General features: G+C 40.6%; 1 protein-coding gene across 7 annotated transcripts; it reads right to left on the bottom strand.

Annotated features, from left to right (window-relative positions):
• Nucleotides 1-628: 628 nt before the first annotated feature.
• Nucleotides 629-17202, bottom strand: SH3BP5L (SH3 binding domain protein 5 like). Of its 7 annotated transcripts, none has more exons than XM_036767970.1 (8): nucleotides 17101-17202; nucleotides 16326-16476; nucleotides 15060-15680; nucleotides 7063-7125; nucleotides 6414-6542; nucleotides 5476-5637; nucleotides 3727-3900; nucleotides 629-2794 (listed from the first exon to the last, which is right to left on the bottom strand). In XM_036767970.1, the coding sequence occupies exons 3-8, from the start codon at nucleotides 15243-15245 to the stop codon at nucleotides 2345-2347; spliced, it is 1164 nt and encodes a 387-aa protein (XP_036623865.1). In that variant the 5' UTR covers nucleotides 15246-15680; nucleotides 16326-16476; nucleotides 17101-17202; the 3' UTR covers nucleotides 629-2344. The 7 variants fall into 7 exon arrangements, with proteins under 7 accessions (XP_036623865.1, XP_036623866.1, XP_036623869.1 ...); XM_036767971.1 differs by having other exon boundaries at nucleotides 16274-16476; nucleotides 17101-17167; XM_036767974.1 differs by having other exon boundaries at nucleotides 15060-15640; nucleotides 16274-16476; nucleotides 17101-17165.
• Between the last annotated feature and the right edge of the window lie 7774 nt (nucleotides 17203-24976).

The raw sequence follows: 24976 nt of genomic DNA, 5'->3' as shown, positions 1-24976 counted from the left end.
CAAAATATCCTGCCATCTATACAAAAGTTGGTCTGAAGGACTGAGCAGAAGACCTATAAAGAAGTGGGTTGTAGTAAGGGCCTATACTAAGACAGTGGCAATGGGAACGGGACAGGGGGTCAAATGGAGAGACAACATATTATTAGTCACCAAGACTTGGTTTCTAGATATGAAAGGTGAAGAAGGATGGTCAAAGAAACACATGGTTTGAATCATGGGAAACAAGGTAGCACTACTGACAGAAAATAACCAGCTAGGAGAAGATCTGGATGGTAAGAAACTTTTTCAGATATGGTGAATTTGTAGTGCTGATAGGCCACATTCTTAGGTAGCAAAGTCATATAGGCCAAGAGGGTACAGAATTCTAGAGATTAAAATCTGTTTGCTGATACCTGATAGTAACTTTAACTTATTTATGAGTTACTTCAAAGTCTACAAAACAAAGCTAAATTCTCGCAGGTACTGAGATACAAACACTATATTGAAAAGTCTAAAACTAGATAAGCCTCGTCAGTTGAAATTAGTCTGGAGACAGGGGACTAGCTAACACCATCTCAATCTTTTAAATCTTGTTATCCTCCTCAGAGTTGTTCACCATTTCCCTTAGTACACAGACAACAGACATGAAGAAATTCCAGTTGCATTCTTTATTTAAATAAAATCCTATCAGTCTGCCCCTCCATTCTCACACACACTCCCCATCTTCCTTCCACCTCCACTCAAAAGTCACCTCAAACACAATGGTTTTCATTGTGACCATTCTGCCCTGCCCTGGGGGGACAGGACAGGAGTTTAAAATGTAAACCTTCATTCTCCCAAAAAACACAAATGCAGAGATGAGCTAATAAGGGTGGATAGGGGTAGAACAGTACCCATGGAAGATAGATGAGGTGAGGCAAAGCTAGGTGAGGGCAGAGGCAAACGAATTCCTCTATGCCCCTGGTCAAATCTAGTAGATAGTAGGAGGAGGGAAATAACCTCCCCACCACCACCCCCGCACCCCCCCAACACACACACCCCTGGAGGGTGTGAGGATCGTTGTGTACTATAGGTGTGATGACCTCCTAGTGTCTGATTTCCATGGAGATAAGGTGCTTTCAGAGCCACAACTTATTCTCCATTTTCCATAGATGGGAGATGGGGAGCGGGAAGGGAAGGCAGTAATATAGCAGCCAAGTCAACAAACTCCTAGAGGGATGTAGAAATTTATACAGAAGAGGGTAAGAGAGAAAGGGGAGAAAGGACTTGGGTCCAACCCCAATGGTACCCAAATTTCCCTACCCATGATGTGAGAAAGATGGTAAAATGAGGAACAGTAGTTCATAATTCTATCCTTGACTATGTTGGGCTCCTGGGGAAGAGGACCAATCTTTATACTTCACAGCTAAAACATGGTGAATCACTACCAGCAAGGGCGTGGAGGGAAGTCATCTATTTTAAAGTTTGGATAACTCACTTCAGGCCCTCCCAAATTGATCTATCACATTAGAGACTCCATAGGACCTCCTCATCTTGAATCAGTAGTCTGCTGGGGAAACACCAAAGGCTATCTATGGTAACAGGAGCACTCTTTATATGGACCACTCACTGGAAACCTAGAGTGTCACTGCTAATATGCATCAGGGGAGGGAGGATAAGTACTGGAAATCTCAGATTTCTCCCCCATTATCCTGTAATACTTGACTTTTTTAAAGTTATGAAATAATCACTAAAAATTAAGGGAAAGGCATCTTGAGTAAACGAATTTATTATATGTAGGGTTGCAAGTTTGGGATAGGGCAAAACCCCTAAGAATCCCTAGTAGGGTCTGGCAGCATTGGGAGTCTTATTAAGAGAACCTCAACATGGAGAAGGATGACTGTGGAGAATGTGTCTGTAGGACTGGGCTGGGGGAGTAGGAAAAAAAGAGAAGAGCAACTTAAAGCCTCTAAGGACAGCACTCCTCCCGGGTCAACTTCCTGTTCCTTCTGGACTGAATTCCCTGAGGGGAAGGAGAAAGGGAGTGAGAGACAGACAAAAATGGTAAAAGATGAACAGAAATTCAGGTATAAAGAAAAACATGAAGAGGAAAGGAGACAGAGAATGATAGAGGGGTCTAGGCTAAGAAGGAGGGGTGAGAGCAGCCTCTCAGAATAAGGCAGAAGTGAAACCTGCAACAGTGAAAGAAGAGACAGTGAGAAAAAAAAAAAGGGCATCAAAGAGACAGAGAAGATAGATGGAAGAGGCTTTTCAAAATAGAGAACTCAAAGGGAGACCAACAACAGAGTCTGTAAGAGCCCCCTGAGTGAGAAGAGGAATAGGGACAAAAAGGGGAGACACTTTCAGCTCTTTGGGAAAGTGAAGGCTATAAGCTGATGCTTCGTTGGTGACGACCTCGACCCCCACTCCCTCGATCTCCCCCACCCTCAGGGCTTAGCTCCTGGCCATCTAAGCTGGCATGGTCTGAGAGGCCCCTCAAGTGCTCCACTGAATCACATTTCTGTAGGTCTGAGGCAACAGTGCGAAGGCTCAGGAGACTCAAAGTATCAGGGGCAGGGCCAGGTTCAAGGGTCCCACTCTCCTCCAGATACCCACCCTCTGCCCCCTCAACCCTGATGTCTCCACTATCTCCACTCTCAGGTCCAGCCTCAGCCCCCACAGGGGAAGAGCGCCTGTGAACTGGAGCTTGAGGCAAACCCCTGCGGCGGGCATGGATCTGCTCGCTGATCTGCTCCAGATTTCTCAGGGCAACTGAGTAGCGTGTCTTTGCCTGAGATACTTGTTGTTCCAGCCCAGTCACCTTGGCCTTGTGTTCCTGAAGGAGACAAGAACAAAAATATGAGATGCCCCACCAACCCAAACCTTTTGGGGGTCTTCCTAATTAATTCCCCTCCAGGTCTCAATTTACTCCATTATCTTCCCTGTTATTTTGCCTTCTGCCTCAATTGGGTTCCCTCTCAACTTTTTCTTCTTCCCTCTCTCCTCTACCACTTTCTAATGCAACTTTTCCTTCCCTCACCTTAGTATTTTCTTCCTCCACCAACTTCTAGGAATTCTCTGGGTCATTATCCCATTATCTGCTTCAAACATCCTCTTCTTTCTCACCGATTATTTTGCATTCTTCCCCCGCTTCCATACTCATTCCTCTCTTTGCATAATTCTTCACTCATTAATATGACCTTTAATCCCATAATCCTTCTTCTTCGCCTTCTTTATTCCATCTGCTCTTCCCTCTCTCTTTTCTGTCCTTCCTCTCTCCCCATTCTCCTGGGTTGTCTCCTTGCTAATGTTTCTCCATGTTCTTCCTTTATATTCTTCAGGGTCCCTTTCACCTCTCCTACTCTGTACCTACACTTTCCCCAATCTTTTCCTCCTGGGCCTCCATTTCTTCACATTTCCTCCACTTTCTCTTTTGCCTACCCTGAATTTCACTTTCCCTTCCTCTCACTTCTCAACCTGCTCAAGTCTCTTCATAGACCTTCTCTGGCAGAATACAGGGTAGATGTCCACTAAACTGAAGTCTACCATTTGTATGGTCACCTAGGACCAAACATCTAAGTCTCTACTCTATGTGGGGTTATTTTGAATAGTAAAATATCTGCTGCTCATACCATAAACTCACAGTTCACCCTTTTCTTCTTCTTTTCCTTCTTCCCCATATATGATCTTCTCTTCAGATTTGTCCCAGGTTCCCCTTATTCAGCTGCCTCCCAGTCTCACCCATGCCAGTCTGCCAAAGCAACTCACCTCTAATATCTGGTTAAACTGGGCCTTAAGCTCAAAGTATGGACGGCTCTTGCCAATGACCCGCCTAAGAGTCTTTTGCAAGGCCTGTACTCGAGCCTCTGCCTGTTGGCACAGCCTGGTCACACGCTGGTGCTCCCTCTCTCCCCGAAGACGTTCCTCCTCTGCCTCATTTACCTGCGTCCCAAGGGACAGAAAACACAAAGCAAGGGAAAGAGAGACAAGTGGATGGAGTCACTCCAAAGGCTTTCTTCCTTCGGCTTCTCCCTAATCAAGAGCCCATCTGTAAGGGACAGATCTGGTACAATTATCACTCGGTGCTAAAGATTTCACTGGGCACAAAGAGTAGAGTCCCACATTAGATAGAATAAGGAGATATAGGGGAAGGTAATGAGCCTAGTGAAAGTCAAGGCAGATTTTATTCCATCCCTATTTTGCTGTACACCTGATTTGTTTTTAGTTCTGAAGCATGTGAGCCAATAGCGGAACACACATGATCATATAATATCAGTCTCTTTTTATACCCCATGCTACTTGAAGGAAGTCTGATAAAATAATCACACTAAAGCATTCTACTGATACATCAGCAGTAGGACGCTTGTTTTTAATTACTATTCCTGGTGAGGATGGGTAAAGATTTTCATAGATATGTGTTATTTATACCTAACACTTATAACACTTTCTACGTGCTGTGCTACGTTCCCTGTGCTAAGTGCAACCCTGAGAGGTAGGGGTTATTATCCCCATTTTACAGATGAGAAACTGAGGCAAAGAGGTTAAATGACTTGACCAGGGTCACACAGCTAGACAACGTCTACGGCAGGATTAGAACTTGTGTCTTTCTGACTCCAGGCCATAGAAGAGCTTACCTCCAGCACTTATTTGCTATATAATTATATCACTTAACTTCTCTAAGCTTCAATGTTCTCATCTGTAAAATGGAGATAATACTTATATCACCTATTTTTACAGGGTTGTTATATGGATCAAATGAAATAATATGTGAAGCGTTTTGCAAAACTTATAAGCTCAATGAGAGACAGTATGGTAGGATGACTATAGCCCTGAGTTAGAATCCTGACTCAAGAACTTATTTGCTACATGACAATCCTAGGCAAGTCATTTGGCTGAGCCTTTGTTTCCTCATCTTTAAAATGGAGAGAATAAATAACACCTACCTCACAGGGATGAAGACCAAGTATGATAATGATGCAAAGCACTATGTAAATGTGAATTATTATTGTTATTGCACATGGTACGTATTCAAATTATTACAGATTCACAGAATATTCAAGCTGCTGACTGAGGGAACATAAATAAGAACTTAATAACAAAGACCTAAATAATTGTAGTTGCACAGAGCTACATACACAAGGACAAAAGTGATGCTAATATAATGGGGAGATGAATTGTGTGAGATTAGTACTCAAGAAAATGGCTAATGAAAGAAAAATATGTCAAGAGAGCAATGAATAAAGAAGCCTAGGTCAGAGGAACAGCCTGGGTAAGTGCTCGGCAGAAGACAATAAGGGGTCAGTGAAGAGCTTTTCTTGGCTGAAACAGGGAAGGCAAACTTGGGAAGTCATGAAAAAGAAAAAGAATTCAACTGTAAGGAAAGAGCAGGTGGGAACAGTAAAACAGTAAGGGGTAGAATTTAAAGAGGGAGGGAAATCAGATACAAATTAAAGGAAAAAATATGAGAATTAAAGGAAAGGAAGAAAGGAATGATTGATGCTGCTGGCTACCCCTCACCTTGCAAGTGGCATGATTAAGCATCTCCTGCCACGTGGGATCAAGCCGGTTCTTGTCAGCCATGACACCTTGTTCTGCCACAAACACCATTTCTCGAGCAGCATTGTGCATGCTCACCGCCCGTTCGTAGCGTAGGGCTGCCTTCTGTGTTTCCTGCTGAGCCTGAAGGGAAGGTGGGGGGGTAGTCATGGGAGGGGCCCAGACTTCCCCTACCAAGAAAATCCTGGCTGAGGGAGAGCCAGTCATGAGAAAGGTAGATATGGTAGATTCCCCCTATGTCTGCCCCAAGTGGACGGCAATCCCACATCCTGCAGAGAGACAGAGTCGGAAGAAATGAGAAGTCAATCTCACTGTCCTCCTTTCTCTCTCAGACTACGCTATGAAGAGCCTAACTGGAGATACACTTCTGTTGAAAGACAGAAAAAAAAGGGAGGGGAGAGATGAAGGAAGCAGAGACAGACGCAAGAGAAGTGGCAAGGTACAGGAGATAAAGCACCAGACCGGAGGTCAGGAGATCAGCCTTAAATTCCTACCTCAGACACTTTCTAGTTGTGTCATCATGAAGGAATCATTTACCTCTCAGAGCCTCAGTTTCCTCATCTGTAAAATGAGAATAAAAGTGCCCACACTATCAACCTCGCAACCCTTTCCAAGCCTTAAAGTGACTATATGAATGTAAATGTGAGAAGAAAAAGTTTGGAAGAGACCTTAAAAATCAGGCAGTCCAAACCACTCACTCATCTTACAGATCAAAAACTGAGGCCAAGAGAAGAGAAATTACTTGTCCAAGACTATGCAGTATCCACTGGCAGGCCAACATCAGAGAGCCCACTCTGGCTAACTAAGAACAGGCAGTAAACGTGCACGTGTGCAGGTGCAGTAAGCCTATATCCAAGCCAGACCCTTAGCTCAGGGGATGGAGCACCCAATTCCTGTACCTCTTTGGCCAGCCTCCGTGCCTCATAGTACGGCCGGGCCTTATCAATGCAACTTCCCAAGTGAGAACCTTGTGTATTAAGTTTTCGAGCTGACTCCTGCAAGATCCTCCGATATGTGGTCCGGGCCTCCTGTCAACAAAATATGAGTCGAAGACAAGATTACTGGATAGTTCTCCTCTAACTGCTCTAAAATTCCCCATCCTAAAGACTATTCCCTCCCCCCACACTCCCCAAAATATACTATGGTCTCAAGCTGGAATTATAGCTAGGGAAAGAGTCATCCTTGATCCCAGGAATCTAAGATTTAGTTTGAAACAAAAACATAATTACTGCTGTCTCCATGTCCTCCATAGAAGGTAAAGCTAAAGGAGGAAAAAACGTTTCTCTTTCTCCATTCCCTCCTCTACCCCCCAATATAAATCTAAGCAAAAAAAGAAGACAAGGGAGAAGGAGAAGAGAAAGCTCATAGAGCAGTTATTATAGGATCACAGATTTATGCTGAAAAGGATCCTAAAAGTTCATTTAATATAACCCACTGATCTTACAGACACCACTATCCCAAGCTGTTCCCTGTATAAGGCATCTCTCGGGTTCCTGTTCTAACTTGTTCCCATGTTGGTGTCGCAGGTGGATGGACAGGGACACTCACATCAAGTTGTAGCTCCACTTGATTGATTTCCTCACTGGCCTGGTTTAGGTGCTCTAGTTCCTCCTGTCCAAGGGGAGATGATGGGAGAGAGATTAGTCCTATCGTGAAAAGTTAAGAACCTTCCTCGCATTTTTAGAGTGCAGGAAGGGTTATTATATACATACACAGAGAGTTTTTAAAGACTAGCAATGGCAATCAATGGGGTAGATTAGGGGTAAAAGAGTCTGGAAGGGGCCTGTAGAGTCAAAAATTATCTCCCCCAAAAACAGATCTGTTATTTTCTATTCCCTTAGCACAGAAATTCTCACAAAAAAGAAGAAGGTAACCAAGAACCTCCCAACAGAAAGGCAGACACAGTCGTTAGCATCCGGGGCTAGGTTTATCTGTAGAGGCATTCTCTCCCCTGTCTAAGATGGAAAGAAGACTTATTTGGCCTACAGGCAAGGGAAGGAGCAGAAAGATGGGATCTATACATGTCTATGGACCTCATGAGCAGTAGGACCTCATCCCTTCAAAGACAGAGAGAAGGATCTAACCCATTCTCACCTCCACTGACACATCACCACATCACAAGGAAAATCACACAGTCTATGCAGCAAGCCAAACTGGGTCACATACCTATCAAGCACGGTATTTTGTATACGTGTATGTACCCTCACATATGAAGACATATGTGAATATGCTCTCCAATTTTTTTATAAGCATCATCTCATTTAGCCCTCATAACCTCCCTGGACATAAACCTAGAGGTACTGACAAAAGAGGAAGCTGGCATCCAGACAAGTGGCTGGCCTGAAGTCATAAGGCTTTATGGTTGTTGCTGTTTAGTCATTTTTCAGTTCAACCCCTTTTGGGGTTTTCTTGGCAAAGATACTGGAGTGTTTTGCTATTTCATTCTCAAGTTCATTTTAAAGATGAGGAAACTGAGACAACCAGGGTTAAGTGACTTACCCAGGGTCACACAGCTAGTAAGTGTCTGAGGCCAGATTTGAACTCAGGTCTTACTGACTCCAAGTCCAGCACTCTATCCACTGAGCCATCTACTCGAGTGGAGGACCCACAGACTCCTTAAATTCAACATGTCCAAAACAAAACTCATTATCTTTCTCTCAAACCCTCCTAACTTCCCCATTATTGTTGAGGGTACTACCATTCTCTCAGTCATCCACTTAGACTCTGGGTATCATTCTCTACTCTTCACTCTCACACCCCCATTTTCAGTAGACTCTGGGTATCATTCTCTACTCTTCACTCTCACACCCCCATTTTCAATCAGTGCTCAAGTCCTGTCATGTCTATCTTTGTAATATTTCTCATATATGCCCTTTCTTTTCTCTGGCATTGTAACCATCATGGTGCAGGCCTGTATCACCTCACATCTGGAAAATAGTCTAGCAAGAACCTGCTCAAGTCTCCCTGCTTGGTCTCTCCTCATCCCAATCCATCCTCCACTCAGCTGTCAAACTAATCTTCCTAAAATACAGGTCTAACCATATTACCCCCGCTATTCAATACACTCCAGTGGTTCCTTTTTACCTCCAAAAGTAAAATCCTGTTTGGCTTCTGAAGCTCTTTATAACACGGCCCTTTCCTACCTTTGCAGTCTCCTTACACCTTATTCCCCTCTATATACTCTTCAATCCACTCACATTAGCCTCCTTGCTGTTCCTCACACATGACATTCCATCTCCTGACTCTACTCACTCATGCCTGGAAATCTTCCTTCTCATCTCTATCTCCTAGTGTCCCTAGTTTCCTTCAAGTTTTAGTTAAATTACCACCTTCTGCAAGCAGCCTTTCCTAGGCCTCCTTAATCTTAGTGATATATGAGAAGGTTTAGCTAAACTAACGCAGAATAAAGAAAGCAGAATTAGAAAAAAACTTTAAATATATATTGACTGTAATACAAATGGAAAAACTAATAACCACAACAGAAAACAAAATGAATGCTGGATAATTATAAGGACCAAGTATAACATCAAAGAGGAAGAAAGAAGAAAATAAAAGCTCTCCCTACTTTGCAGAAATGCAAGACTATCACGGAGAAAAGAGTATGTGTATGTGTGTGTATAAATAAATATTATATATATATATATATGCACACACACATACACACAGACACACGCACACACACATATATAAAGATTCTGGTTAAAAAATTGATCAGTTTCGCTAAAACAAATTTCTTTTTATTCTTTGTTAAGAGGGACAGTTCAATGGGAAGGGGTATGTTCAGAAATTAAGTAGATGTAAAAACAAAATATATTTAAAAAATTATTACTTCCAAATGTTAGTTAAAACCCAAGTCATAAATGATTCCACAGCTGTCTAATGAATGCTTACTATTGGCTTCTGTTTACTACTGAGAAATGATGATAGCACTTCATCCCAAATGGAAACAACTCAAAATCGCAAAATAAAACAATTCTGAGGTTTCACTTCAAATCCATCAGATTGACAAAAATAACAAAAAATGAAAGTGATAAATGTGGAGGGGCTTTGGGAAGGTAAGTACACTAATGCACTGCTGGTTGAACTATGAATGGTCCAACCCTTTTGAAAAACAATTTGGATTACCCCCAAAATGTCACTAAACAGTATATACTCTTTTACCCAGCAATCTCACTATTTGGCATATATACACACAAGGAGATCAAACACAGAGGGAAAAGTCTCCTTTCCCTTTCATCAAAAATTTTTGTAGTAGATAGAACTGGAAATAAAGGGGGTGCCCATTGCTTGGAGAATGGGTATGAATGCAATGAATGTAATTTTAAAAAGAGAGGAGGAATCAACGAGGCATAGCAACTGACTAGATAGGTGGAGTAGGAAAGAATAAGGAATCAAAGATGACTAGGTTGTAAACCTCAGGAACTAGAAGAATGGTGTTGTCCTTAATAGAAACAGGGATATTCAGAAGGTTGGTTTGATGAGGAAAGATAATGTTCTATTCCAGATATGCTGAATTTGAGAGGCCTATGAGAAATCTAATTCAAAATGGCCAACAGGCCAGGTGGATGCAGGAGAGAAGAACTAGAAATATAGATCTGGGAGTCATTTTTAATGACAATTAAGCCCATGGGCACCAAAGAAGAAATGAAGGGTTGGGAGAGGGGAAGGGAGGGGAGGAATGGGGGAAAGGTCAGAGGATCCAGGACAGCCTAGGATCTTAGGATTGTATATTTAGAGCTGGAAGGAATCTTAGAATTATCTAATCCAACTCCTTCATTTTAGATGGGAACTGAGTCCTAGAGTGGTTAAGTGACTTGCCCAACATCACATAGGGAATAAAGGGCAGAGCTGGAAACTGAATCCAGGTCCTTTGATTCCAAATCCAGCACTCTTTTCCTTGTACTATGCTGCTTCCCTATATAAAGGGCAGCACATGCTCTCTACGCAGGATAACATGCAATTGAGACACTTAATAAAAGCTTTTTAATAATGATAACACATGAGCAAGGAGGGCAGCATACCTTTTTTGAGTCATAAATTTCTAGCTAATTCTTCAAAGAAATAGGATGGTAGCCAGACCAGGATGAAGAACAGAGCAAAGATAAAGTGGGGTCAGGAAATTTCTGCTGACTTGTGTTATTCCTCTGTTTGTAGTGGCCATTGTTCTTTGTTTTGGGTGACACTTGCCACTTCAGCTTTCAAGCACAGAACTCTGAGAATACTCTACTTAAATGGAATGCATGAAGAATGCTATCTGAGTCAGCTCATTTCATCTGTCAATGAGTCAACAAAGTAGGCTGACCTCCTCAAACAAATTCCCAGGATGCCAGGAATGAATTCCTAAAGGCTCAGATCACTCATTTCCCTCTACCAATAAAAAAGGTAAACAGAATAAATTACCCCAAACTGCCTGGGAATTTGACTCTGAAGGAGTCCTTCATGTGTGTATATATGTATACAGATCATTCCCTGTGCACAAAGCTTTCACTGAACTCCAGTTAAGGTAGAGAAGAAAACCTGACACATGGTTTCTCCAAGCCTAGTAGGAGAGACAAGAAAAATGCACTAATATGGGAAAAGACTTATAAACACATATAAAGCAACATAGCAATAAGAGGGGAAGGGGAAAGACTACTAAAAGCCTAATGAAAATGAAAGTAAAGCAATGATCAGTAAATTAAGGAAGGCAGGGTGGCAAGTGCAAGGCCCCAAGTCAAGTCCTTAGTTCAAATCTGTCCTCTGTCACTTACTAGCTATGTGACCTTGTGCAAGTCACTTCCCTGTCTGCCTCAGTTCTTTATCTATAAAATGATCTGGAGGAAGAAATGACAAGCCACTCCAGTATTTTTGCCAAGAAAACCTCAAGTAGGGTCACAAGAATAGGACAGAACTGAAGCAACTGAACAAAACAAAAGCCTTGGGAAGGAAATCCTGACTGAGGTTTAGAAAGAGTCAGAGAATGGGAAGGGCATTCCAAATAGGCACATAGGTCCACGACAATTATTTGCAGAGCACATTTAAAGGGATTAAAATGATACCTGGGTATCTTTCGTTCTCTATCCACAAACCTAAATCTCATCCCATCAATGACCCATCAGGATATCAAAAAACCTGGACTGCTTCAGAGTAAAGTACTTAAGTAAACAGAACAAGAATTAGTATGAAGGGTTTGGTGACTACCAGGTTTCCACTGCAAATTCAAGTCTCACCCTGAAATCCTATAGTCTGTACTACATAATTTAACATTAGTTTGCATAGTCCTACGTTGTTACCTTGTTATGTGTCCTATGTTAAAGTCTTGCCTCCTCCCTCACCAAGACATCTCAGTAGCTCAGGGACAAGATGGATGTCACTCTTTTTAGAGTATGTCATACCCTACAGAGTAAGGGATAAAAATCCCTTACTCTATAAAAAGCATGCTAGCATAGTGGACAGAAGGCTAGTTTTCTTGGCAGTCCTAAAGGCTTGAGTACATGCCGTACGGACGATAAACTGTCATTACTGGCAAATCACTTTAGCTCCCAGTCCCCAAGCAATTTTCATGGATTATATGTTACAGATAAATAGCTAATTTGCAATAGATAAACTTTCATTGTGAATGTTCACCAAACCAATGTAATCAAAGATCCAGATAAGAAGTTTCCCTTAGTTCCTACCACGTAATAAGGAAGAAGTGGCCTGGTATAGCGCTAAGAGTACATGAGTCTTAGAGTCAAAAAATCAGGGCTTCAATCTCAGCACTGACGCTTACCAGACATATGACTTTGGGTAAGTCACAATATTCTGAGCCCTGGCTTTCTCATTTGTAAAGTGGGGATGATAATACTTGCACTCCCTAACTCACTGGTCTTTGTAAACCTTGGACAGTTACAGAAATATAAGATACTCTACGTACCTCCTGCTTGACTGGAAGAGGAACAGAAATGCATAGGAGAAAGGATGGAGCTAAAATTTTAGATAAGCTTCTGGGAAAGACAAGAGGCTGTGCTATCTTCTCGGCAGAATGAGAGAAGTGCCTTTTCTTTCCAGACTTTCTTAATTGTAGACTGCAGACCGTAAACAAGCAAAGGGACAAAGGGAGCTAAACAGCTCTGCTCATTCAACAACAAAAAAGGATTATTTTCTCCAAGCCTTATCTGAAGACTCCAAGCCAAGTTTACAAACTAAACAAAGAAATCTAGCTCTAGGTCAATAAGAATGTATAAGTCGTTAGGAATAAGAATCATATAATATTAAAGCTAAAAGGAATCTCAAACTCACCTGGTCTAACCCTTTCATTTCATAGAAGAGGAAATGAAGACCGAGAAAACATAAGTAACTTGTGCAAGTCATAGCTGGTGGTAGAACTGGAAATAGAATTCAGATCTCCTAACTCTTGGGCCAAGGCTTTTTCCACTTGACTAGCAGACCTAAATTCTTTTAATTCATGAAAGAATTAAGGGGTACTGGTGCATTTCATATGACACAATACATACGTAACATCATACAACATAAATCAATTAATGTCAGCAAAACATTTAAGAAAGAACCATTTTGTAAAGTGACTAAAATGTCCATAATCTTTGACCCAGTGATTCCACTACTAGGCTTATACCTCAGAGATCACTGATAAAAAAAAAGCCCTCAAATACACCAAAATATTTATAACAGTAGTTTTCATGATAGCAAAGAATTTGAAACAAAACAGATACACAAAGGTTGATGAATGGCTAATAAATTGTGGTACATGAATGGAACAGAATACGACTACACTGTACAAAATGATGAATATGAATACAGAGAATGGAAAGATACAAATCTGATGCAGAGTAAAGTAAGCAGAACCAAGAAAACTACAGCTACATAAGTGGAAAAAACCACTACCACAAAAAATTAAATGTCACAAAATTAAAGAACAAACATGGTCCCAAAGAAGAGATAGATGCAAAAGAAACAGGTAGATGGAATAATTGATAGGGCACTAAACCTGGGGTACACTTATCTGCTGTGTGAGGCTGGGCAAGTCACTTAACCTCTCTCTGCCTCAGTTTCCTCACTGGTAAAACGGGAGTTATAGTAGCACCTACTTCCCAGGGATGTTGTGAGGTTTTTAAAATGCTTTGCAAACCTTAAAGCACTGTATAAATGTGAGTTATTATTCTCTGTTGTTGCTATTACTACTGAGATATTCTCACTCCACATCATATGCAACAGGTATGGTACACTGCAAATATTCTCACTTTTTTTTTCAAAATACTGATTAGTTCTGCTTATTTTTTTCCCTCTTCCTACTTTTTTCTCTTTAAAAATATTGTTTTAGGGGATGGCACTCTGGTATGAGAGTAGGAAAGATTCTAGAAGACATTCTGGTGATATTAAAAAAAAAGACATCTATAATAATTTTTTTAAAAAACAAAAAGAAAAACATTTTAAGGATAGTGACCTAATCTATTTCTTTGCCCATCATGGCATCTATATAGAAATCTGAATATAGAAGTCCCTCAAAAAATGTTTGTAGGCGGAAGTTCAAGGATTTGGGACTAGGTGGCTTCTCAGAAGCTACATCCATAACAGTGGAGCCACAGCAATATTGCTTAACCAAGAGGTCAACTTGGTACACAAAAGCACTGTAGTCTTCCCTTCTCCTTTACTTACTTCAAAATGTGCCTCCTCCTGATTCAACTGACTCCACTCTGATAGTTCCTCTACTATTAATCCCTTCAGCACTCAGAAATTCAGTCTGCATTCTATTCATTTCCAATTATTCACATATTGCTTTGTGAACAATACTTCTACAGTGACACTCTAAATTTGTAATAAACCCTAAGAGACTCTGTTAGAAGGGAATAGAGAGAACATGGCAGTGTATTGATAAATGTTTATCAACCAGCTCTGTGGGGAAAAAATGTATGTACAAGACATTTTTCAATCTGCATTAACATTTTCTCTGCTAATTTAAATCTAAACAACCAACACAATAATGTAGCATTTGCCAATTTATGAGGTATGAATATTTACACTAAAAATGTAAACTATTTGCTCTAGAGAGACAGTTCAAGCTGGCTCCAGTGCACCCCTGAGAAAAGGAAAAGGGAATATTAAGTATAAAAAATTTCACCCAAATTTGTTCATATAAGAGGAATACTTCTTGGAGGTCACATAATTCAATACCTCCAAAACATAAAGAATACCTTACAAGATCTCTAAACAATGTCAATCCTCTGCCTTGACACTTCCAGTGATGAGAGATATACAATAACAGAATCACAGAAAGTTAAAGGGTTGATCTGATGTATTAAGATAATTATGAATCAGTCCAACTGTTTCATAAAGTTGAGGAAACTGAGGCCCAGATAGAACTGGCATGTACAGAAAGGTCACTTAATAAGTAGAAAGTCCTATGATTCCAAATTCAGTGCTCATTTTTCCTCCCCTAGCCAGCCTCACAATATCAAACTGAATTATATCTCCCCATAACTTCTACCCATTTATTCTAAAATTCCTTCTGAAGAAACAAAGAATTGAATCCCTCTTCTCCGAGAGTTCAAATATTTTCATTTTCTCACCTGTATTCTAGGATCCAGTTCCTCCTCCTCTCTAGGAGATAGCTTTGTCTCACTGCTACTGCTGCTTCTTCCTCCTCTCATCTCCTCTGGACTTGGACTCCTAGGGGCCTCATCTTCAACAACCTCTGGCCGAAGTTCCCCCTGTGGAGTCTCCCGACCACCTGGAACCTGTCTTGGCTCAGCCATGCCAACCAGGAATCAGGCAAGGCCTTATGCACAAAAACAGACTAGCATGTTGGGACCAGGGACCCAAGCTAGAGCTATTAGGGAGAAGTTTCTCCTCAAAGGATGAAGGACGTATAAGGACAAGAGCTCTCGGGTCCTCAGAGAGGGTAAAACAATGGTTAGACGGTCAAATTCAAACTGATAAACAGGTTTCTTAGTTTAGAGAAATACCGTCTAAGGAAAAGTCCTTGTTTCCTGGTAAGGGTCCTTCCACTAGCAGAGACTTGGAACACCAGCTCTGAGGTAGGGGACAGAGGAGGCCTGGATCCTGGGGCAGCAGGAAGTAGCACCATTCGGGTGGGGAAGAGGCAGAGTGCCTCCAGGATGAGGTGGCAGCTGAAGTGGTAAGGTCGAGCCTGAATGAAGGCAGAAACCTGGTTTGGTCTCTGGAGATTTCTGAGAGGAGATTGCAAAGATCAAAAGACATGTTAATCTCAAATTCAGAGCCCCTAACAACAAGCCTTCTCCCCTAATGCCAATTCATTCCCAGTCTCCTCCCTCAACTCTCTCACAATGCTCTTTTAATTTCTCCCTTTATTTCTACGGTCATCAAGCCATACCCCTCCCATTTTCTATTCCACTCCCCTTCCTCTCTGATCTTATCTAACCAAAAGCTGGTTGCTGGTCTCTAACAAGTCCACCAAATGGAAGCCTTCCGTCTCTTCTCAAAAATGCTGACTACGAAGGGTCCTCCTCACGTCCAAAGGCCCTAGTTCTTCATCGGCTTATCCGTTTTTTCTGACCTCCCTATGCTACTCACCAATGTTCTCCTTCCCAAGGCTAGTCTTCTTTCGCCCCACTTCACCAGCACCAAAACACACTGCACCTCCTTCCTTCCCCCTAGGTCTTTCCCCATTCAAACAGAGTATACCACTCCCCATTTATCCAACCTACTTCCCGCAGCATTTCATCAACCACCTCTTATCTCCTCCAAACCCCTCTTCCTTCTGGAGGGAATGGAGGTAGAGGGTAAGAGAGGAAGCTCTCACCTTCTCCCTCTTCCTACCCCCTTCCTAGCTCCTTGCTCTCTCATCCTTTTACCAGCCTCCTTCCTCCTCTCTCATCTTCTCCTCGACCTTCACCAGCCTTCTTCTTCCTTATGAACCTTTACCAACCTCCTGATAGGGGATGGCAAAAGGCTTTGAGACCATTCCATATGAGGATAAGTTGAATGAAGCGTGGGTCGTTTGGCCTGGAGAAGAAAACACACGATAATTGTCTTCAAGTAGTTGAAGAACTGTCATATTTTAGCAGAGGATTAGACTTATTTTGTTTGGCACCAAGAACTAGGAGCAATGGTGGAAGTCGCAGAGAAGAGGGCAGTCAGAAAGAGAAACTTCCTAAAAATTAGGGGTATCCAAAAATGGGATGGGCTGCCTCAGTAGATGTGGGGGTCTTCGAAGATAATACTGGATGACCACCAGCTGGGAGCGTGTACATGGACTCTCCGTAAGGTCATGACTGAACTAGATAGTCTTAGGGCCCAACTCTGCGATCCTGCGTCTCTCGGTCATCTCAACCGGTAACAGCCTCTTTCTACTTCTACTCCCTCCCGCCCCCCGCCCTCAGCACTTGCACTATTCTTGGTCCCACCCTCTAGTCCTCCTACTCCACGCCCCGAAGATCGTTCCAACACCTCGAGCCCCCAAACCTGCCCCACAGGCTCCTGACCTTAACTCCCCTCTCTTCCTCACTACTCGCACCTCAGTGCCCTACCTCGCATTCCTCCTTCCAAACTCGCACAACCCTAGCCTCAAAGCCCCTCTACTCAAACACCCCCAGCCAAATGCTCACTCCCTCCCGCACCTCAGTTTACCTGCCCGTGTCCGGGGCTTCTCAGTGGCAACCAACCTCTTTCTACCTTTCCTTTCTCCCTCCCCCCCGCAGCAGACCTGTCCAATCACACGCTACGAGAGACAGCAAAAGAGGAAATACATCATTGCTTAGCAACCCCACCTCTCCTCACACCTTCTAGCTCCTCCCCCAAACACCCTCGACTTCCGACTTCCCCCGACTCCCGTCCTCCGCCTCAGCGATGCGCTCGTTTTCCGTACAACATGGCGTCCACCTGTGTGGACCTCAAATCACCTCGGACGGATCTGCGTTATCCCGAGTCTGTGTTGGGAGTAAAAACCGAAAGCTGAAAATACAGGAAAAAGAGACGGTATTCCAAAAGTGGAGCGTCGCTGCTGTACAGAGAACAAGTGAGGACAAAGCGGGGTCCTCCATGTTGGCCTTGGTGCGCGGGGGCGGATGTACGGCCCCGGCGATGATGCCGACGAGGACGTGGGACGTTTCAGGAATGCGCTCTTTCCGGCGGCGCTGTCGCGGAAGAATGGCTGCCGGGGCGCCCCGATGGGCATTGCTTTGATCAGGGTAGGTCAGCCGATCGAATCAACGAGCGCGGCTCTCCTTGAGGCTTGGAGCCGTTGACCTAGGAGGGTGGAAGAAAATCAAGAAGCATCTGCGTGTCTGTATTAGGGGTGAGGAATTGTTTAATAATGTAATTTAAGTTTCTTCTTTCAAAAGAAAACGAACTCGACTCTGAACGGTTATTTAAGCTTTAGTGTGGCAGAGCGAAATGATGCTAAATATAATAAAAACAGAGTGAGTACTTATCCGTACCCCTGCCCCACGGTCACTAGTGGAGTGCCTTCCAAAGAGCTAACCATAATTAGTAATAATCAGATAATACTAATTAAAGCAAGACTTTTCCAGTTCCCAGCATACCTACGCCCCTCCCTCCCACGACACTCTCCTGACAGCTGCTTTCCTGTGTATATAAATATGTACTTATACACCCGTTGGAAATTGATTATGCATTCTCAGCACTCCTGTTTTTGTGTGAATTGATTAGATTTAGAATACATTCCATTGTTTTTGAATACCGATTAGAAATCCAACTAATGTGGATTAAGGACTCAAGATTAAATATTAATTCAATCTCTAGAACCAGCACTTAACACTGGTGAGATAAACAATATTTATGCTTGTAAAACAGGCTTTTATATACGTTAAGTAACAAATTTTATGACTTGTCCATATGAGACAATAGACAGTCATTTATGTGTTGTTATGCTGTTCCAGGCACGGTGATAGATGGTGGGGATACGAAACAAAAGTGGGACAGTCCTGTCCTTGAGCTTTACATGTAATACTTGTAACAATAGATAGATAGATGGTTGGCTGGCTGGCTGAATAAATAAATGAACAAGTGAATGAGCAGATAGGTAGATTCTTGTTGTTCAGTCATCTCACTTTGTGACCTTGTGGACCATACTGCCCATGGGGATCTTTTAGGCAAAAAATATTGGAGTGGTTTGCCATTTCCTTCACCAAAATAAATAGATATGTTTATGTAAAACAAACACCAAGTGATAAGAGATGGAGGAAAAACTGGAAGCAGAACTAACTAATAACTAGAAAAATTAAGAAAGTCCTCTTGAGGAACTAGCACTTGAGCTGAATGAACTTTAAAGGGAGCTAGGGATTCCAAGAGGTAGAAAAGTAGAGAAAACTTTCCAGGGATAAAGGACAACCTGTGCAAATGGGTGGAGGTGGGAGATGGGGTGTCCTCACAGGGAAAAGCAAATAGGCCTGTTTGGATGAAGCCTAGAGTGCGTGAGTGGGTGCAATTCATAATCAGCCTGGAAAGACTGTAAAGGGTTTTAAAATGCCAAGCAGAGGAATTTTATCCCAAAGAAAATGGTGAACCAGTGAAGCTTCTTGAGCAGGGGAGTGACATGGTTTTGCAGACCTGACTTAGGCTGATCCTCCGGCTGTTTAGATTTGATATTGGGGGAAAACAATTTTAGATATGCAGATCTGATAGTTAATGGAAGAAGATTTACTTAGCTATAGCAAGGGAGGGATTTTTAACAAAGATAATCAGAGCACTATATTAACTCAGCTAAGAAGAGTTCGCCTACCCATGGTGGCCTGAGAGGAGTTCCTCTTGTTTTTTTGTATTCAGATGATGAGGAAATGAAGTGAAGGGGCCATCTTAGTCCGCTGAGCCAAATGAACTGCCAAGACAGTTTTAACACCTTTAAAAGGAAAATTCGCCTCATTTGCACGAGATAGGCCTCCTTAGATATTGCTCCCACTGCACTCTACTCTTGGGTAACAAGGTCTTTAAAGTCTTTAATGTGAGGAGTTTGGCATAGGCAGCAGCTGAAGAGGAAAATTTAAACCAGAAAAATTGCAAAAACAAAAGAAAAGATAACAAATAATGTTATATGACTCCCCCTCCCTCCCCCAAAGTGACCAAGTATGGAAGAATCAAGACCAGAAATTTCAGGCTTTTAGTTCTGTGCTATGGAAAGACCAAGGCCTGGATTTTCATTTTTATTCACTTCGGTAAACAAAAATTAAGCACCTATAGGAGAAGACAAAACATAAAAAGAAAGCTGAAACGCAGGGGAGGGGGGAGGGAGAGAGGTCACCAGTGGGTACCAGTTGGGGATGGCACAGAACTTCTAATGGAAAATAGAGAATTACCTGGAAAGTTCCCAGCCCTTTATAAGAAAGCATTTGATAGGAGTTTACCATTCCATCCTCCAGCCCTCTAATTAAAAAAAAATTAATATTATAATTTTTTTTAATTTAAAAGATTTCATTAATCTAGCAAAGTAAAAAGAGTGAAGTAAAAAGTTAATTGAAAAAACTACCAAATAGTGAAGTATAAAATAAACCCACAGAAATCAAGATTTAGTATTACCAACAAAATGCAGTAGAAAGAGATAAAAAAAATTCCATTCATAAAATATCCGGGAGTCTACCAAGACACACAGAAACCATTTGAATATAATTAATTACAAAACACTCCTCATATAAATACAGACCAAAATAATTACAGAAAATATTAATTGCTTGTGGGTAAGCCGAACCAATATAATGGAAATGCCAATATTGCCTAAATTACTTAACTTATTCATTCCCATACCAATCAAACCACCAGAGGATTGCTTTATAGAACTAGAAAAATAGTAATAAAAATTTTTTGGAGAAAGGATTCTTAACTTTTTTACTTAACAACTTTCATTATAGACCCCTTTGGCGTTCTAGTGATGCCTATGGACCCTTTCTCAGAATAGTGGATAAAAAATATACAAAATTACAAAGGAAGTAGTTATATAGTAATACAGTTATCAAAATATTTTAAAAACAAGTTTATGAACCCCAGGTTAACAACTCTCAATCTAGAGGTAAAGAATCTCAGGAGAAATAAATAATGAAAAAAAAAGTGGGAAGGAAATCTAAAAGTACTAGATTTCAAACTATACCACAAAGCAGTAATGGTCTGAACTATTTGGTACTAGTTAAAAAATAAAGAGGTCTATCAATGGAGCATATTAGGTATGTGGCATATATAAGCAAATGAATATAGTAGTATAACGTTAATTAAACCTCAAACCTCAGCTCCTGGATTAAGGACAAAAACTGCTGAGAAAACTGGAAAGTAGCCTGGAAAAAGCTAAGTATAATAAGTTTACTTAGAGAAATCCAGAAAGTAAATTAAAAATCTGATTGAAATAGTCACCAACTGGAGTTGTGAACGGATCCAGCCATTCTGGAGAACAATTTGGAACTATGCCCAAAGGGCTATAAAAATGTGCATACCCTTTGACCCAGCAATACCACTTCTAGGGTTGTATCCCAAAGAGATCACACAAGTGGGAAAAGGACCCATATGTACAAAAATATTTATAGCAGCTCTTTTTGTGGTGCCAAAGAATTGAAAATCAGGGGGATGCCCATCAATTGGGGAATGGCTGAACAAGTTGTGGTATATGAATGTAATGGAATACTATTGTGCTATAAGAAATGGGGAACATACAGACTTCATGATAATGTGGAAAGACACATGATATGATGCTGAGTGAGGGGAGCAGAACTGAAGAATATTGTACACAACCACAGACATATTGCTTCTGTGATGACTAACTTTGATAGACTTGACTCTTCTCTGCAATACAAGGTTCAAAGACAGCTCCAAAAGACTCATGATGGAAAAAGCTGTCCACATCCAGAGAAGGAATTATGGAGTCTGAATGCAGATTGAGGCAAACTATTTGCTCTCTCTTTTTTTTCTCTCTTTTTTTTGATTTTGTTTTTTCTTTCTCAAGATTCATTCCGTTGGTCATAATTCTTCTTTACAACTTGACTATTGTGTAAATAAGTTTAATGAGAAGGTATATGTAGAACATATTGGATTCCATGCCTTCGGAGGTGGGGGAGGGAGGGGAAGAAAATCTGGAACTCAGAAACTTGTGGAACTGAGTGTTGTAAACTAAAAATAAAAAGTCTAAAAAAAAAGTTTAAAATTAAGAAAGAAATAAAAGAAATAGTCACCAACTTCAGCAAAGTAGCAGACTATAAAATAAACCCACATAAATCATCAGCATTTCTGTGTATTACCAACAAAATGCAGCAGGAAAAGAAAGAATGAGAAATTCTGTTTAAAAAAACTACAAAAAAATATAAAATACTTGAGAGTCTACCTGCCAAGACACAAACAGGAACTATATCAACATGATAACAAAACACTCTTTACACAAATAAAGACAGATCTAAATAATTGGAGAAATATTAATTGGGTAAGACTGTACCAATATGACTATAATAACAATTCTACCTAAATTAATTTACTCAGTGCCATACCAATCAAACTTCAAAAGTCTGATTCTATAAAGCCAGAAAAAAAATAACAGAATTCCTCTGGAAGAAAAAAGGTCAAAAATCTCAAGGAAATTAATGAAAAAATGTAGGTAGAGCCAGCTCTCTGTACTACAAACCAGTAATGATCAAAACAGCTTGATACCAGTTAGGAAATATGTTGATCAGTGGAACACATTAGGTACACAATATACAGAAGTAAATGAACACAGCAGGCTAAGGTTTGGTAAAGCCAAAGATCTTGGCACACTATTAAAGCAAGAACCCACCAGTTAACATTGGAAAAACTGAAAATCATTTTGGCAGAAATCAGGCACAGACCAACATCTCATACTGTGCGCCAAAGATGATATTATAAACAAATTATCAGAGTAAGGAAGAAATTACTTGATAGATCTATAGATATGGGAAGACTTTATTACCAAACAAGAGGTAGAAAGAGTAACAAAAGGTAAAACAGACAATTACATAAAAATTGAAATTTAAAATTAAAAATCTTTTGCTGAAACTAAACCAATATAGCTAAAATTAGAAGAGAAGCAGGTAAAGGGGAAAAATATTTGCAGCAAGTTTCTCTGATAAGTCTCATATGTGATATATGAAGACATTGATGATTCAAATATACAAGAACAAGGACCATGAGGCATGTGCTACCACACTCAGAATCATTCATAAATCGTAAATGGACAAAGGATATGACAAATACTGATCAAAGGAGGAAATCCAAGGTATCAATAGCCATATGAAAAAATGCTCTAAATCATTAATAAAAAAATGAATATAAAAATAACTAAATTTCTGGCTCATACCCATAACACTGATAAAAAAGGAGAACTATAATTGTTAGAGGGGCTATGGGAAAATAGGAACACTAATGAAATATTTTTGGAGCTATGGATTTTCTAGGAAGCAATTTGGAACTATGCTCAAGTGCCACTAAACCATACATACCCTTTGACTCCTTGATGTCATTAGTAGGCTTATACCCCAGAAAGGTCAGAGAAAGAGGAAAAGGACCCATACATGTGAAAATATTTATAGTATGCCAGCTCTTCTTGTAGTGGCAAAGAACTAGAACAGTGGTGGGGAACCTGCAGCCTTGAGGCTACATGTGGCCTTCTAGGTCCTTGGGTGTAGCCTTTTGAATGAGTCTGAGTTTTACAGAACAAACCCCCTTATTAAGGCGATTTGTTCTGTGAAGTTCGGATTCAGTCAAAGGGCCATACTTGAGGACCTAGAGGGCCACACGTGGCCTTGAGGCTGCAGGTTCCCCACCCCTAAACTAGAAGCTAAGGGGGTACCCATCAATTGGAGAAAGGCTAAATAAATTACCGTATGGAATATTATTATACCATAAGAAAGTATGAAAAGTACAATTTCAGAGAAATCTGGGAAAACTTGTATTCTGTAAACATAACCAAGAGAACAATTTATTCAATAACAACAACTTTGAAAATGAAAACAATTTTGAAATAGTTAAGAACTCTGATCAGTGCAGTGACCAGGATTCTAGATAGTTAATTCTGAAGCCTACTTCTTGACGGAGAAGTGATGATGTAGAATAATCTTATAAATGGCCAATTGTTTGATTTCTCATGTTGGTTACAAAGTTTTTGTTCTTATTTTTATTTTTTCCAATTTGGAAAGAAAGAAGGTGAGAAGGAGAGGAGGATTAGTGACAGAGTTGTAAAAAAAAAAAAAGGTGGGGGGGAAGATATCAAGGTCATTGGAGCATTTTTTTAAAACTCAAGAGATGCCCGAAGGAAGGCCAGAATCACAGACAAATAGAATTTTGAAAGTTACATATTGAATTCATCATATACTTAAAAAGAAAAGTGAGATGTACTAAAAGAGTTTGCAATTTCATTGCAACCCCATTTCTGTTCTACAAGGTATATGGAAATATTAATTTTATTTGCTATTTGTTCAGTTCAGAAGAAGGGGAAAAACACATTGTATATAATATTTATATTGTGTTATATTTAAATATATGTAATGTATGTAAAATAAATTTGAAGGTAATTTTGGGGGAAGAGGCAGTAGTATGGAGGGCAGAGAAGATGGGGAAAGGTGGGGTATAAAAATTTTTAATTTAGAGCTGGAAGTGAGGTTAGAGATCATCTTTTTTAGTCTCTTAATTTTCCAAAAGATAAGGTGGCTTAGCCAGAGTCACAGCCAGTGAGTGACAAAGAAAAGATCTGAATACAGCTCCTTCGGCTCCAAATCTAGTGCTCTTTCCATGGTACCTCTTAACAGCTTAGTGAGTTTGATTGTGCAAGTTTTATTGTCTTCACTTTACAAATGAAAAAGCTAAGGCCAAGAGAACTGAAAATGACTTGTCCAGGTCACAGAGAGAGTGTCAGATCTAGGACTTGAACTTAAATCTCCTAATCAAGTCTGGTTTTCACTCTTGCACACACGTACCAAGCTTTTTCTGGGCTTTGAATAAGATTATAAGTACAGAAATTTTTAACTATGAAATACTATATGAATGTAAATGATTATACTTCTTAATTGAAAGTAAGAATGAAAATTCCATACCCTGTGTAATTAAGTGAAATAAGATCAGTTAACAAGCATTTATTAAGTGCTTACTATGTGCCAGGGACTGTGCTAAGCACCAGGAATATAAATACAAGCAAAAAAAAAATATACATCCCTGCCATCATAGAGTTGACACTCTAATGCAGGAGCAGAATATATAAAAAGAAGCTGAAAAGGAAAGGGAGGTATATAGGGAGGACACCTAGCTAGAAGCATGATGGAGAAATCTGTATTCCAGCTTGATGAAAAATGAAGAGATGGCTGGCCTGGGCCTCTACTTAAATGGATGTTCTGAGAGAAGCCATCCCATCAGAGGGAAGGGCTACAGGGTCAGAAAGTAACTTTCCAGGTGTGAATTCCAGGATGAAGAGGCTTTGGTGAGAAATGAATGAAGAACAGGTATGTATGTATGTGATGGTACTTGAAAAATAAATGACTATAAATACTGGAGACATAATCCTGCTACATTT

This window comes from Trichosurus vulpecula, chromosome 7, assembly GCF_011100635.1.
Source record: "Trichosurus vulpecula isolate mTriVul1 chromosome 7, mTriVul1.pri, whole genome shotgun sequence".
Classification (NCBI taxonomy): Eukaryota; Metazoa; Chordata; class Mammalia; order Diprotodontia; family Phalangeridae; genus Trichosurus; species Trichosurus vulpecula.
This window is presented reverse-complemented; position numbering and strand designations above follow the sequence as displayed.